This window comes from Trichoplusia ni, chromosome 11 (assembly GCF_003590095.1).
Source record: "Trichoplusia ni isolate ovarian cell line Hi5 chromosome 11, tn1, whole genome shotgun sequence".
NCBI lineage: Eukaryota > Metazoa > Arthropoda > Insecta > Lepidoptera > Noctuidae > Trichoplusia > Trichoplusia ni.
Genome location: NC_039488.1, coordinates 10,853,588 through 10,870,092, shown reverse-complemented (window position 1 = coordinate 10,870,092; position 16,505 = coordinate 10,853,588). Strand labels below are relative to the sequence as shown.

The 16,505-nt window shown below is 34.0% G+C and overlaps 1 protein-coding gene across 1 annotated transcript; it reads left to right on the top strand.

The window, feature by feature from the left end:
* The first annotated feature begins 455 nt into the window (after positions 1–455).
* LOC113498574 (sialin) lies at positions 456–9,735 on the top strand. The gene is made up of 11 exons (XM_026878630.1): positions 456–805; positions 1,238–1,437; positions 1,957–2,037; positions 2,473–2,716; positions 3,074–3,288; positions 4,533–4,694; positions 5,142–5,274; positions 5,910–6,023; positions 6,864–6,994; positions 7,464–7,562; positions 7,688–9,735. Exons 1-11 carry the CDS (start codon positions 712–714, stop codon positions 7,760–7,762), a joined length of 1,548 nt encoding a protein of 515 aa, XP_026734431.1. The 5' UTR covers positions 456–711; the 3' UTR covers positions 7,763–9,735.
* Positions 9,736–16,505: the final 6,770 nt, after the last annotated feature.

Sequence of the window (16,505 nt, the reverse complement as noted above, 5' to 3'; positions counted from 1 at the left end):
GCATAGTATTTATTGTGGTGCACAAACACAGGTGTACTTTCTATTTTACATGATACGAGAGAGTGTTAGGGTTAAAAGATAATACTTAAAAATACCTTAAAAGATTATTGGTATCGCTATTTGTCGCATATCTTAATATATTATAAAAAAATCACAATTTCCTTTTGCGCGTTTGACAAAAAACTACGGAGGACCCAGCTTAAAAATATATAATTAAAAATGAATTGGCTTCAATGTGCAAGTGTATGGTTGTCGAAGCTCTCTGGGGACTGCATGCTACATTATTGAATAAGTTGTAGTAACTATATTTCATAATAATATACTTTATATACTTATGTTAAGCGACGCACTAATTTTGCAAGTATCGATTTTATGTTTCAAAATCGATACTGCAAAATATGAACGCTGTTTTTCTGAACACATCAAATAAAAAAATGAGTATCTGTCGGTGTCACTGTCAAGTGTCAAGTCGTGTGTCAGGTTCCGATGTGCTTGTTGCTCGCCTCTTTGTTTACGAACAAATTAAATAACAGAACAAAAAGTCTATCGTGACTCATGCTAAGAGTGCAGTGCTACACTGCTACAAATTCACTAACGTTACTTGATTTCCCTTTTTGTTCTATTGTTTTGTAGTTATCAAGTTCAATGTTAGATAGTATATAAGTAACTTAAACTGCGGAATGGTGTTATTGTTATAATTTGAAAATTAGAATGTCATCGTCAATAGAAGAAAGTCCGATAATCAATTCGGATATAGAACATGATGTTACGAGCAGTCATCGAAACTTAATTGAAGCTGAACCAGGTATTTTTAGTGCTAGAATTTAGGTATCAATATTATTTAACAACTTAAGTGTTTTGAGGTCAAACGCAACAACCTTAGAACTTTTCTATCGTAGAATAGAGTTCTTAACTATTTGTTTGACTAAAAATATGTCATAAGCATAACATAAGCCACAGAGGTCACACCTCATAGGCATGTATTTTGTACAAATAGTCAGTAAAATTGCTAATTGTACATAGAAAAACTGCTGAATCAATAATTAACAGTCTTGACTATCCTTTGTAGAAATTGAATAGATAATGATTTGAGGTATTGTTTGTTGACAGTTAGACATAATAAACAGGTGTCAAAGAAGTTTGTAACTGATGCTAAAACCTTGAACAGGCTGTTTACATATTAGACGCCTATTTGTACTTAGAAAATCTTACATTTCTTAAACATTGTACCTTACAGTGGAAGAAACAACAGGATGGATCAAAAGTCGAACAGTTCTTGGCATTATGGGCTTCCTGGGCTTTGCCAGTGTGTACGCCATGAGGGTCAACTTGTCTGTAGCTATAGTTGCTATGGTCAACTCTACAGCTCCCGTACCAACAAACACATCATTAGATGTGTGCCCAGTAGGCCCAGTTAGTAACAATTCAGTGCCACAGGTAATAATAATAATACACATTTTATTTTTAATGACACCCACGCATGAGTTAGATATGATTTAATGTGCTTTACAATACATAAATAAAATGTTGTCAGAAGGATTGTACCAAAGTGATCCAGTATTTAATCTAATAAGTAATATCTTAAATATATATTTTTTTGTCCTTTATGAACCAGTAAAATCGGGTTCAAACCGCATTGACAAAACACTTTATTCATGTACAGTACATGTGGAATTTGTACTGGTTTTCAATGAAAAGACGATGATTTAAAATAAGTGTTACATTAGGCAGTAATAATTGCATGTTTACGTTCTCACGAATTATTTATCTACATTTAATTTAAAAATGAACTTAGATTTGAAATGTTCTCATAAAATTATGTAAGCAGTAAATAAACAGTTTTGTAAAGTACTTCCTATAGTTCCTATCACTCTTGACTAATAACAATGGATAAAAATTAAATAAATAAAGAATGAGCCATAAAAATGATAAAACATAATTTTGTTTTTGTTGCAGAGACCTGGTGACTTCAATTGGACTGTGGAACAGCAAAGTGTAGTTTTAGGTTCATTTTTCTATGGATATGTATTAACACAGGTAAGAATGATTTTAAATGAAATGTGTGAAATAGCACCTTATCAACTGACACACTGGTTCAAGACATGGCTATAAATAAATTTTAAAACTGACATTTCGATTTTCTTTCCAATGTTTGATCAGAACATTTTTTTCTTATAGAAACTTGAGACCTTCAAGCATCACACTTCATTTATCCTACCATATTAGGATCTTCTATACATAGATATTCTAGATCCAAACTAAGAGTTAAATGCTGATTACACAAATACTTCTTATAATCTCAGATTTAATCACTATTCTATATATGTTTTATCTATTGTACAGTATATATCTAAGGTATATATATTAACTTGCTACAGATAATAATTACGTATGAGTTTCGCATGCGCAATACTGACCTGACGTAAAAATAACAATGTTCTATGCCTCACGTAATTCAAATTTCCATTTCAGATCCCAGGTGGACGAATAGCAGAAATGTATGGAGGAAAACTAGTGTATGGCTTAGGAATATTTTTCACAGCATTCTTCACACTACTTAGCCCAGTTGCAGCATATACGGATATATCATTCTTCATTGCTGTTCGAGCACTAGCGGGGTTAGCCGAAGGCGTAACATACCCAGCAATGCATGCTATGTTAGCGAGATGGATCCCGCCGCTAGAGAGATCGAAGTTTGCAGCTTTTGTGTATGCAGGTCTGTATTTGTTTTAAAACAATTAATTACAATAATTTATTTATGCTATGTTGATATTATTCTCGTCAAAATTTTAGTACAAGCCCAGTTATTCACTCTGATTGTTATTTATGTCATTAACTGTAAAACGTGATTCAAACATCTAACAATCTCCTAGTAATAACGACAAATTGAATTACAATATATCAGAAAATTGGAGACCTAAGAAATCCTTAATATCTTCATAAAAAACGACTACCTCGTTTCGCGGGAGTTTCCCAAACATTCAAGTCACATGCACAAGGACAACCAAGACACTCAGACCTAAAACAAGCAATTGATGATCACACAAATTCTATAATTTCCTTTCTATTCCAGGATCTAACATAGGTACAGTGATTACGTTGCCTATATCAGGATGGCTGTGCACCCTCGAATGGGGCGGAGGCTGGCCTCTTTGCTTCTACATTTTCGGCGGCATCGGTGTTGTGTGGTTCATATTCTGGCTGCTCCTAGTCTTTGATACGCCTCAAAGACATCCAAGGATATGTCCAAAGGAGATCGAATACATAACAAGGTGTATTGGCCCTCATGTAAGTCTGATATTTGATATACAAGTCATTTTAGTGAAATCTGATGATGTATTTATGAAGCGTTGTTGTACATTTTGTGTGTATTATAAGCTCATTGTTACCAGGATTTGAAGCTGGTATTAAGTTACTATTATTTTCGAAATTATGAAGTACTATGTTGTTTGTTTCTTCGGAATTAATCTTTAACTTACTGACCTACATTATAACCATCCTTTCGTAGGTATATTTAGTAGGTATATAGCTGCATTCGCCACAGATAGTGGTAGTACCAATTAAATGCGACTGTAATTTGATGAACTATGAACTGCCAAACATCATATTATACATTCCTATGTGTCACACTCTGCACTTCTAATATGCCTAAAATTACTCCGCTGACACAGTCTAACTAGTTTAGAAACAATCTATTGAAACAAAAGATTGCAATTTTTAACTGAAATAACTAGAGTTTTTGACCTTACATTTTAAGGAAGTCTTAATTTCCTCTATATTTAGTAAAGGCCTTTTATCTTTCACATGTGCAGCCTCGTTACGTGTGCGGTAGGCCGAAGCTTGGCGCTAAATGATTTGATAATAACTGCTTTATAAAATGGACTTTTATTGCTTAATGTAGATTATAATTATGTACCTAAGTGTGTATTGGTTAGCTCAGTTATCGTAATGTGGGACGCGTGACTCACGCCGTGACCTAACACATGTTTTGATGATTCGCTCGCATCGAATAAACTTATACTATAATATTTAAGTACAGATCGATGTATATTTTCAGCAGAATTGTGCGATGCTTAATGATGTTAAGTAGGTTCAATTTTCGGTTAGGTTTCAAATGTTGAAATGTTTCCATTTTTAAATTTGATATTGATCTTTTTTATGTCCTCCTAGATGTGAAATGCGATTTTACTTGCTTTAGTTATTAATTAAATAACCTATGAGCATCATGGAGAACTTGATAGGGTCGATGTCTGTAGCCATAACCAAGAAGAGTTTTGTAAACGTCAGAAACGATGGAAAGCAAAGCGACCTGATGTTTTCATCCTTCACTATTACCATTATTCTTAACGTTTGCAGATTACCTGTAAAACACACTTCTTTCTTCATGCTTTTATACGCAGTCGCCGCCCCAAGCAAAAGAAAGTCCAAAAGAATTAACTCCGGCTCACAAAAACTGGCGTTGTACTGTTCCTATCTCTGAAAACTAACCTGATGAAAAGGGAGAGAAAATATATAATTTTATTTATTTTCAGGAGGACAAACCAAGCATGGCAATACCGTGGCTGAAGTTCTTGACGTGTGTCCCACTGTGGGCCATCCTTATTGCGCAGTGCGGTCAAGCGTGGGTGTTCTACACGCAGTTCACCGAACTACCCTCCTACATGAATAATATTTTGCATTTCGATATTGTATCCGTAAGTATTTTTTTTAATTTAATAAGTTATTTATTTTAATAATACAGATATTTAATTAATGCTGGCAATCAAAACCAGAAAAAAAAATTAAAATCAGGTCTAAAGTTTAAATAGTTCGGTTTAGCCGCTGATAGCTTCCGGGTTTTGACGGGTCCTGAAATTTTGTTAGTAGACCCTAGCAAAAAATTTGATAAACTTCAATTAATTGTCTGGCCTCAAGAATAAGATTCGTTTTTTGTGTCGAAACATAATAATAATTATGCAGATCAATCAGAGCAGATGCAATCAGAATAAAACGTTTTTATTTCTAATAGGCCGTTTTCCAGGCACTTTTAAAACGTTAAATTACTGACCCTAATTGCAGAATTGATTTCCAAACGAGATACTTAGCGAGACGATAAAAAGTGTTGATCCCTTACACAAAATAATAATATGATCGCTTTACAGAATGCAAGATTGAGTGCTCTGCCTTACCTAACTGCATGGATTGGTGGCATATTGCTCTGTATCTTCGCTGACTGGACGCTTGCTAAGGGATGGATATCGCGCCTCAACAGCATGAAGCTTTGGAACACAGTCTGTAAGTACTTACAAACCTTATAAATGAACAGGAACATGAATTATAAATGCAACCTTATGCCCTTGAAATAAAGCATATTTTGGATTGTTAAAAGTTGTATCTGCCTTGCTCCCTGTTATTTCGGATCTGTTCCCTACTTGTTGAGTCTGTTTGTTGAGAATTATTTTTGTGCTCATTACAATATATTGTTCATTAATGCTAGCCTCATGCTTGTTGCATACCAAAAATTATGAAACTATCCTTTTCTAAAACTTAGTAAATTGTTTTTCGTCGAGTTAATAATTGATTGTGTCCGGAAACCTGTCATCGTCGTTTACTGTTAGACTGTTGAACTTGTAAATGTGAGATACTCATCGATTTAAAACGGCATCTTGCTTCCACCACCGAAAAAGTGGTGGTGTGCCCCTAGACCTAAGGCATTTTTAATTTTATTTTATAAAACAACTCCCGCGCTAAAGAATTTAATCCTTGTGTCGCGGGGTGTTCCACAAAACAATTCACATGCACAAAGACACCCAGACTTAGAACAAGCATTCGTGGATCACACAAATGCTTGTCCTACGCGGGGTTCGAACCCGCAACACCTTGATTATGCAACAATTATATTGGTTTTACATGTAATTATTATTTTTCAGCGGCGTTTATCCCTGCCTTTGGACTGCTGGGCATCGCGTGGGCCGGCTGTGACCGTATCTCCGTCATCTTGCTGTTATGTATCGCATCGACCTTTGGCGGTGCTGCATATGCAGGTAAGTTTATACTTAAAATTGTGTTTATTCCTGAAAAATAATGTTTTCCTTATTTCTTATTCCGTTTGACTTTTACAGACTTAACTTAAACTTAACCTAAACTTTCGGATAATGCCCGCGGATGTTTGCCGCATACTTAAATTAAAAGATTTTTGTAATTTTGTTTGGGTATCTTAAACATTCTTGAAGTATCTTCATAACGGATTGAAGAAGAATTCATGTGATAAGCAATAGTAAAAAAAAAATAGTTCGAACTGTTTACCCGGAATACTAAAACACCCCAATAGCTTCATAAAATGTTTAAGCTTACTTAGTTTAACCCAAAATAATTCATGTGACTTTACTAGTATGTCTTCTATATTAAACTTCTATGAGAAAGCAATCTCTCCGCGTAATCTTAATTAGTCCGACTCGAATGGTTGCAATACTTACGCAGTTATCCGTTACATAATATGCAAGGTAACTTGTTAAAGGCCTTGACGATTACGGTTGTGCCTGTTTTTTTTTGCATAGTATGTCGGTTTGTACAAAATGTTTAATAAATATGTTTTTTTTTGTATTTTATTGTTTTGAACTATGTACTTATGAGTATATAAAACTTAGAAATGCTGCCTGGCCAAAGTGTATCTAATCTATATGTATACCGCGGATGCGTGTTATAACCGATACGACCTTCAAAACTCCTAGAAGAGTGTTATCTTTTTAAAGGTCGGCAACGCAGTTGAGACTCTTTTGGTGTTGTGGGTGTCCATGGACGGTAGGATTCGCTTAGTACCAGGCGATCCGTCTGCATCAAAATACATATTTTGTACAATATAAATATTTTGTACTTATCTTCAGGTAACCAGATGAACCACATCGACCTGTCGCCGCAGTTCGCCGGCACCATGTACGGTATCACGAACGCCGCGAGCAACATCTGCGGGTTCATGGCGCCGTACGTCGTGGGACTTATCATCAAACCCGAACAGGTGACACGCCATTATAAATTACCAGTAACTCAGATCTCATGTTGCAGTTGAAATGTTTTTTTTTTGTTATGCAAGGGATCCGATGTTTGTCTAAAATATTATATTAATTAAGAAGTGATTTATTTAATTAGTTACCTAGGTAGCTTTAACGTTAAGATTATTTTGAATAGCACATTAATTTGTGTACCCTTCGACGCTTTAATGACGGAATGAACTCAACAGCAGCACGCCTTAAAGTCTATAAAAGTATTCTACATATCACCAAATATCAATCACAATAAGGCTGTCTACACTACGAACTAGCGTTTTTCATCGAACGCTTACCCGCTAAGTGTGTAGGCAGCCTAAGATCAAAGCCGTCTTTGCCAAAGAAACGTTAACATCCATGAACTGAAAACAACCTTTTAAATATGATCGTACGTTATTTTACCACGTGGTAAGCATTCTAACTGAAAGTATAATGTTCCAGCAAACGCTTGGCCAGTGGCGTGAGGTGTTCTACTTGGCAGCGGCCATCGACCTCGGTGCTAATCTATTCTATTTATTCTTTGCGAGTACGGACGAGCAGGTAAAAATATTTTTACAAGAATATACTATTTTAACAATCAAGTAAAATATAGCGGACAATTCTAAATAATTTTCTTCCAGCCAACTTATTAAAATTTTATTAAATTATTTTACACTTTTTTTTAGGACTGGTCCCGTCCAGACAATGATGACATGACGGCGCCAGCGCCAGTCGAAAGCATACTCTTCCCAGAGTCGTAGGAGTCACAAATATACTGCAATGCATAATGACCTTCTTACTGTCAATTCACAAACTTAAGTGGTAACACTGAAGTATTTTATCAGTGGCAACATTATTTAAGTGTAATATTATAATGGAAATTAAAGACAGATATAGCTTGTAAAGTGAGTTTTCAAATTATATTTTTATTAGTTTTTAATTAAATATTTTTGGAAATTACTTCTGTTTAGACATTTGAGTCAAATGAAATGCAATCTTAAATTATAAGCGATGGCAAACAACCTTAATGATTTTAAGAGTTGAGCAAGAATTAATCTATAATTGATATACGGTCTTATATAATTCTACATCAATGTTTCAAGAAGGTTGGTTTAAGGATAGCTAGCAAGTGCTAGTCATCTCCGTAAAGTATATAAGCGGCAGGACGGGGAAAGGAAGCAAAAAACATTCCACCGTCGTGTGCATTTGTGCATGTAACATGAATGTTTGTGGAAACACCGCGACTCAAAGATTCAATTACTTAAAGCGGGAGTAGTTTTTTTTTTAAAAAAAAAAAGAACACGCCAACACCTTCCCTGGTTCCCTGTTCACGTGCTTTTAAAGGTGACTGCAATTACCGCGAGCACCATAACCTGTTATTAAGATTATCTGTACGAATTGATCAAAGAAACTTAATGTATACTATTATTTCTATATTCATGGTCTCATATTCCTTTCATTATTATTAATTCATTTGAAACTCCTATACAGCAGACACTAAATTTGAATTATAAAACACTAAAAATTATAATGTACTATCAAACTGAACAACTGATATTGTCGTGAAAGAGGGATAGCGCTATACACTGAATAGTGTGCTGTCTCGCTTCTTCAATGATCGTAGTTCAGATAGATTGAGAATGGTTTAAGCGTCGACTATGTGACAATGATAGCCCAGTAGCTTTTTATTAATGCCTAATGTCTTATTGCTTAGTTAAATTAAAACGTTTTTATTGATACGATTATTTTTATTCTTATATCGCTTTATTTATTTAGCAACAATGCTTGCAGATGTAAACTTAATAATTCAATGAAGTGAAAAAACAATACTATGAATAACCAAATTAATTTTGGAAATTTTATTATCTACTTTAATTAAATATATTTAGTTATGTTTTAATTTGCGGCTGTGTGAACATTGGCTCTCTTTTCACCGATTACTAATCACTCTATTTTCAACACTTGCTTTGAAACGCTGCACTGAAACTAAATTTAAAAAAACAACACATTGCTATCTTACGATTTTATACCTAAAAGGACTTTGATTGTATCAACGTTTTGGCAAAACCTACAAATTAGACTCGACTGTAACAGGGGGATACTTTTGATATTATACTTTTCGCGGTTTCGTTCGGAAGCAACAATTTTTTGTCATTTCTTAAAAAATCTTTGCAATCATAGCTAAAGCTTTGCTATCGTTAGCCCACTCCACAATCTTTTTCTTCAAAAAATGTCTAGGGTACTCTTGTGCGTCGTTTTGGAAACAAAATTATATGTATGTAAAATTATATAATATGGCTAGCCTGTGATATGGTGAATGTTATTCATGTTAAAACCAAAGTAATTGAATTGATAGGCTGTTATTGAACGGAGACATTCCTAGAGTTTTCCTTCAATTGATATATAAAAACCAAAAGCATACTATGTATCTCAAAAACGTTTCCTAATCTATGCATAAAATGTGCAAATGCCTAATTGAACCTGTCTGGCATTTTGCAAAGAGTCGCAATGTAAAAGCAACCGTAAGACATGCGGATAAGATTGAATTTGCGAAGAACTGTTTTCGGATACTAATAATATTGAAAAGGTCCACTGGTTATCCACACTGGATAGCATTTTACTAATAGTCTTAACGGAATAACAACTTTAAGACGTGTGCGCAAGGTTGAATTTCCGAAAACTGTTTGTGTAACTCGTATGTTGTATTGAAGACAGTTTTTAATGTTTTTTTTTTCGGTAGTGTATCTTGGGTTTTATGCATCATTGTGTTCATAACTTAAATTATTTAAAATGGATGAGAGTTTTAAGGATTGATTCAATGTTCTAAATAAATACAATTATGTTTGTTACCACTAACTTTTAAACACAACATATTTGGCTCAGTATTTGCAAATTATTAAAAAGGATATCGTTTAGTTAAACAATAACATGAAGACCTTATTATTTAATGTTTGTGTCTCCAAAAATGTGAAATTGTAACATTTTCACGGCAAATTACGGGCTTATTGTGTACAATACCTTAATAACAGAAAACAAATGTAACCTTATAGCTAACATTTCTTAATACTTTCATTTATTAGTAATAGTTATAGGTGTTTAAAAAACATTCGAAGTTGTATTAAAAAGCCAAAAACATTTTAATTATGTCGATTCAAAGAGTTATTTGTAAGTACTCGGGGTTAAAAAGTAGTAATTATAGTTTGCCTACATCTCAGTGTGGGTCAAACGCCTGTTACATAAAGATAGCAATTTCTACCAAAACAGGAAATAGAATGTAATGTTGCCAGCGTACAAAAATTATGAAGATGTGAATTAAAATTGATGTACTACAATTTTGTCTTGCATGTTCTTTAAAATAAGTTCATAAGTACAAACAATATTAATATTGTTTATTTACAAAATGTAGAAAGAATGCCTTTTCCTGAAACGACTCTAGTAATTTTAACTGAACACCTATCTAAGTAGTTCATATTTAGCCAATTTTAGCCAATGTTGCTGTAAGACTAGGTTTTATCAGCTAATAAAAAAAAAATCTAAGAACCATTGTTAAAAATATAATTAGGTATGCCTTAATAAGATGACTCTTTAAGAAAATGAACGTTATTGTTCCTAGTTACTCATGTAAATCTGGTTAAACTAGATTTTAACGTATTCTAATATTAATTGTTGTTTGAAATTTTGGGGTCTATTATTTGTATCGTCCTAAAAAATTATCATATCACGATTTTGTAAACAATAAATGATTAAATAACAAAGCGACTAATTTCAAGTGAAAAGGCTTAACTTATTTTAGACGAAATTACATTGAAATGTGTTATAAAAAGTAATGTTTTTAATTAATATGTAAAAATAATAAAAAATATAAAAATGTAATTCTGATAAATTTGCACAAATTTTAATTTTTGAAAATGATGAGAAAGTTTTTACGACTGATTTGAGGTTTATAGGTCGAGTGATGTATATCCTCCAAATTGTAATACATTGTTGATAACGTGTACATACCTTTAAGAAGCCTATAGATAAATAAATAAATACATATAAGTTTATATTCTGACATGCACCTTGGCTCAAAATGTTTATTCTAAACAATAAGCGCCTTATATGAATTAAAAATTTAAAAAAGAAGACTTAATGGAGGACACTATGTTCCAATGTGCAACGAGTATATTTTTTGTGTCTATCCACACCGTCTTTTATACGCTAGACTGGCGACCAATATAAATGTGTTAAACCTATTTAAAATCGCCATATTGGCGCTAATAGTCGTGAGGGTTTTTGGAACTACTACAAGACACTCGCAGGCCATCCTAAAAAGGAGAAACAGCTCATTTACGCGCGCATTGCCATGTGTGGGTTAATCTTGTGAATACAGTAAGTTGTATCCGGTTATCACAATCTTTATCTTTGTGTAACTATCACACAAATTAAGAAATTAATAATCAATCGCACGCACACATTGCACGGTGCGCAAAGATGAGTTGAACTATCTGTAACTTTAACCCTAGGTTTTTAACAAGTACCATATTGTAACGACAGTAGGGGTAGTAGTCGGCAAGTTTTTGACCTTCTTTATCTCCAAAACAAAGGTGATTTTAAAAGGTCTTAAAACTTAGCAATTAACGAGGAATTGATTTGTTATTTAAATAATTTAATTAGTTAATTTTCATTCCGGTAAGTAGTGTATTTATATCCAAGTTTGTATACTATAGCAATAGGAACTCAACTTACAATTTTATTAATTAATTAATTTAATTATAATATTTTTTTTGTATTACTTCAGCAATTCTAATTAAATAGCACAAAATAATTCCATTCCTAGAAACATTAAACACATTTTTATATTTAATTAATTAATCTTAGTTCTAAATAGTGCAACTGTAAGCAAAAAGCAGTATTCAATATGTGATCACCTTTCAAATGTTATACAAAAATACTTTATTATGCTGTTATTTTTGTTTTAATTTTAAAATACCTATGTTTAATGCTGGCAACCAATGTTATATTGTAAACCGTTCAATATAATTAATAAAGAAACTAAAATATTGTTATTTTCGAATCTCTAGAGAGCGTTAAATCCTTTCATTTGACAATCAACATTATCGTATGTATTTAGGCGTATGAAAATGTAAAATGCATATTTTAAATGACGTAGGTATATATTTTTTTAGCGAAGGCAAATAAATTTTTCAAAATATTTTTTTTTTATTGCAACCTTCTCCCACTTTCATTATTTTGAGAAAATGAATAAATAATTAAATCCGTGTTGTGTAGCATTCGTTTTTTTGGTTCCTAACCTAATTGCTCTAAGTATATTGCCCAAAATTATAAGCTGCGTGCAGCGTGGATGCTGACAAAGGACGGCGAAACCAAAAATACCATTATTTGTATTTCATTGACCGTTCGGTATAAGTGTTTTTTGGATACCGAGATCAAAAAACGCATTGGATTTTGAAGATCTGTTTGAGAATAAACATCGTGAAGTTTCCAGTAAGGAGGACGGATGCTGTCAAAATTCACGCGTAATTTCCGCACTATGGCGGAGGCGTTTGCCCGTGGCTGAACTCTCATAATAACAGGGTGCGAACGTCCGGCGTCAATACCAATATTTGTTTACGCCCCGAAGTGAGGCTCCGCGTGGAATGCGACCATTTATCTTATAACAAGCTGTATTTTACGTATAATTATGACAGTCGTCAATTTCAAACTGATTGCTGCGAAAACGGCAGGTGCCAAATTCATTTCGGTGCATGATTATACCTCCCTTCAGTATTAGAATGTTAATAACCGTCTGCCTTTTACGTTGTCATTTTTGATGTGAAGCAGAAAGATGAAATATTTTTAGTTTAGTACTTTGGTTATTATTTTATGATAGGTTCCCATAAAGTAATAGCCAAAAGTTACCGTTAAAAAGCGGGTCTAACAATAACCAATTCTTTTGCGACTGTAAACTCTACATTAAATAAAAGAGTTGCGAACAAAGACGCGGTTATTGGCAAACCCTTGCAATTAACTGTTAACAAAGTATTATTGCTGAACGCGTGTTTGCTAACATTTTGGTATTGTTCTTTTGTCGATTTCGCTTCAACCCGTCGATTTCGGCGTGCGAATGGCCCAAAGGACCTCGATATCGAACTGTGATGTTTAAGAAAACTTTACAAGCCGCCAAAGACGGGGCCAAAAAAAAACAAAACGTCGGATGTGTTTATGATGGTGGACTGTTTGAATACATTTTTATTTTGGAAACTGCATACAATAGTTGCGTTTTGTTTTTTATGTAAAATGTAACGGTTTTGTTTAGTACTTTGTAGTCTGGCGAGCCTCATGCCAACAAGTATTAAACCAGTAATGGTCATTACGCATATTGATACTTTTTATGGTTTTGAAATGCCCATAAAATAGTTAATAACATTATTACATTAACATTTATCCTTGTAGCAACAGAATTGACGGTACTTACTTTACCTTCCTACTACACTGCACTTTTATTTAATAAATACCTAAGCTATTGTTGGTACTTTAAAATGCAGAAGCAACAATAACGTCTCGATTGCGTCAGCAATGACAGATTTTGAGCGCACGCAAATCAACATTAATTTAGATAGGTATGAAACTGCGTGCGACCCCATTAAATATTCTGTTTGTTACGCAATATCAATGTGCCTTCTCAGTGCATTTAATGAAACAATTCTCTTCAACACTTATATCGAAGAACTTGATAACTAACGAAGCTTAGAGAACTCTACCTTTTTTATTAAAGCGGGTAAAAGTTACACTATTCTTTAAAAAAAAACGATTCCCGTAGTAATTATTCTTCTTCATTCTATCCTTGTGTCGCGGGGGTTGCACAAACACAAATCACGAGCACAAAGACACCCAGACTCATCATCATCATCATCATTCCCCTGCCCTTATCCCAATTATTTTATTTGGGGTCGGCGCAACATGTCATCTTCTTCCATACCTTCCTATCGCGGCGGCGTGGTGACCTCAACCACTCGGCTATATGTGCAGCCAAAGTTCTGAAGCATTGTAGCAACAGTTAATTGTTCAGACAGAATGATTCCTTTCAATCATAAAAATAAACTAAAATACCTATACTGTTTTTGTATACATTATTTTTAATAATAACATACAATAATGTCTTTCATTACTGCGCCTAGAGAAAGCATGGGCATTTCACCAGCCTTACAAAAGCATCAAGAGATTCGGTACGGTGGTAAATTAAAGTGCACCAAACGAAGTCGTTTACAGAAAAGTAATTAAAGCGCGGTTCCGAAAAGCGGTTTTGGTTTTCGGTAGCAATAAAACTTGCGTTGTCAGCGACAAAAGGGTTTGTTTTGGGCCCATTCGAACCTTCTTCGAACAGCGGGGGCCATGAACAAATAAACGGTCGTTGTAACGTAGGTATCCGTCGACCGAAGCTAATAACGTGTCGTCTGACATAATAGGCGCGACAACGAAACACGATGCTCATAATGAGCCCGCACCGAGCTTTGTTCTGCGCTCAATGGACTCGAAATGTCACCGAGATAGGTTTATTTACATCAGAAAGTTGCACATCACTAAGTATTGAGTGAGAAGTCGTACCGTGCTAAATTACTTTTATGTTTTTATGGAAAGAAGTGCTTTGAGATAAAGGTACGTTAACGACGGAGATTTTGATTAGTGCCAGCGGTCCTTATCGGTCCTTATTATATTGCTAATCGATGTGTAGGAGTTTGATGTGCTCATAAATCTGAGCAAGTTTATAAAATCTGATTCGTTAATGTACTTACAGTAGTAAGTACATAATGCGATAAATCAGTACACAAAAGCATTCAGCCTTTTCAGTTTTATGGATATACAGAAGATGGTTATTTATAAACGACTTTGGTAATGCCTTACGAAGCAAGATGTGTCGAATAAACTTAAATATGATGAAACTTAGAAATACGTTTCTGAATCGGGAAACATTTGATTTAATTACCTCATTTGGTAAATAAAATTATTCTTGATGCTATTTTAATTTGTAATACTAAGGGGCTTTGCCCATGGAGCAAATTTAATTGACACAACTATAAAAAAAATATAGTCGCTATATCGTTTATAGTTGGCCGAAAATTTATAAAATCTGTCAACAACTTTGAGTGACACGGGCACTACTAGGCATTAGGCACAGTGAGAGGGTTGTACCTGAATTAAAATAGTCGTTAGTTGCGGCAAGTAGGAACTAACTAACTTATTCATCAATTACAGAATCTGAAAATGTGTGCACGAATTTACACAAACAGTCTGTTTCCAGTTGTCAGTTGCTGCAATAATTGCTCTGTGTGTAAAGCGCCTAAGAGTTTAATTTGAACTTATCTGCTAGGAGAAGGTTAGTAGATGATAAAAGAAAGTGGGATGAAATTGCTGTTCTAAAAACTAGTCCAATTATTTACGGTAAACATCTTAACACAGTAACAGGAATGTTACAGTAAAAATTGGGTAATTTATTATTGAAAGCAAAACTGCTATGGGTAACGGTAACAGATATAAAAAACTGTAGAATAAAAAAAAAACTCGATGCAAAACACTAATACAAAAGAATGCTCTATTTTTAGCATCATAAAAATTAGTTTAAAATAGAGCAAGACTTTTGTCTAAAAAGGTTTTATGACGGGCGCAGTCTCATTAAAAGTTGGTCGCGTTGTTGTCGTAAAAAAATATTTTCCGTTAAATTGTAACAGTCGTTGTTTTTATTCCTACCGAAAATACCGCACTGTTACAATTATGTGAAACTGTTACTTTCGTAGAAGTTTAAAAAACAAGGGCTCGTCGAATTGAAGAACTACGGTTCTTGGACCCTTGGGCTAGTAAAATTATCGACTTAATATGTTATACTTACCGAGAAATCTAAATAAAGATGCTTCTATATCTTTATTATGATTATAAGTAAAGGAAGAAAAAGGCCGAAGCTTTAAAAATGCGGCTAAAATCTTTAACACCTAGATTTACAACAGGTATTTACTGCAATACGTGAATCACTAAATAGGTGTTGGAACGAAATGACAGGAATGCTGATTTAGCTGAACGGCAGGTCGATATGCACTGGATTTTCTAAAAAGATGCCGAGAAACATGCAACATGTAAGTTAATTAAGCTGATTCTACAGGTGTTTAAAACACATAGTTATTTATTTATAAGGTATTTAAATTATATGCAAAATCATTACCAATCAGTCAACCCAATATTTTTATCTATGACATGGAATAAATAAGATCGGAATTTGAGATCTTTTTTTTAACAAGTCAAAGCAAGTACATGCATGTACCGTACTTACATTCTCTACCTCTACATACACGATGACTATGTCTGTAGTTATGACATTTCTCAAGTCCTAATTAGTTGCGTTCGATACAATAGAGAATTTGAATAAAGATCTCAAGCATGTGGGACAATGCTGGCGGGTGGGCCAACCTGAACCTTTGCATATGCAAAACAGAGGCTGTATCGGCGTCACTGCGTCAGGCGGGCGGCTTTGAT

Excerpts from the sequence above, each read along its gene's own strand:
- LOC113498574 (XM_026878630.1), top strand. The coding sequence starts at position 712 with ATGTCATCGTCAATAGAAGAAAGTCCGATAATCAATTCGGATATAGAA. Across the intron at positions 2,038-2,472 it reads ATGGATATGTATTAACACAG|ATCCCAGGTGGACGAATAGC; the intron begins GTAAGAATGATT and ends TTTCCATTTCAG. Across the intron at positions 7,563-7,687 it reads TTGCGAGTACGGACGAGCAG|GACTGGTCCCGTCCAGACAA; the intron begins GTAAAAATATTT and ends ACTTTTTTTTAG.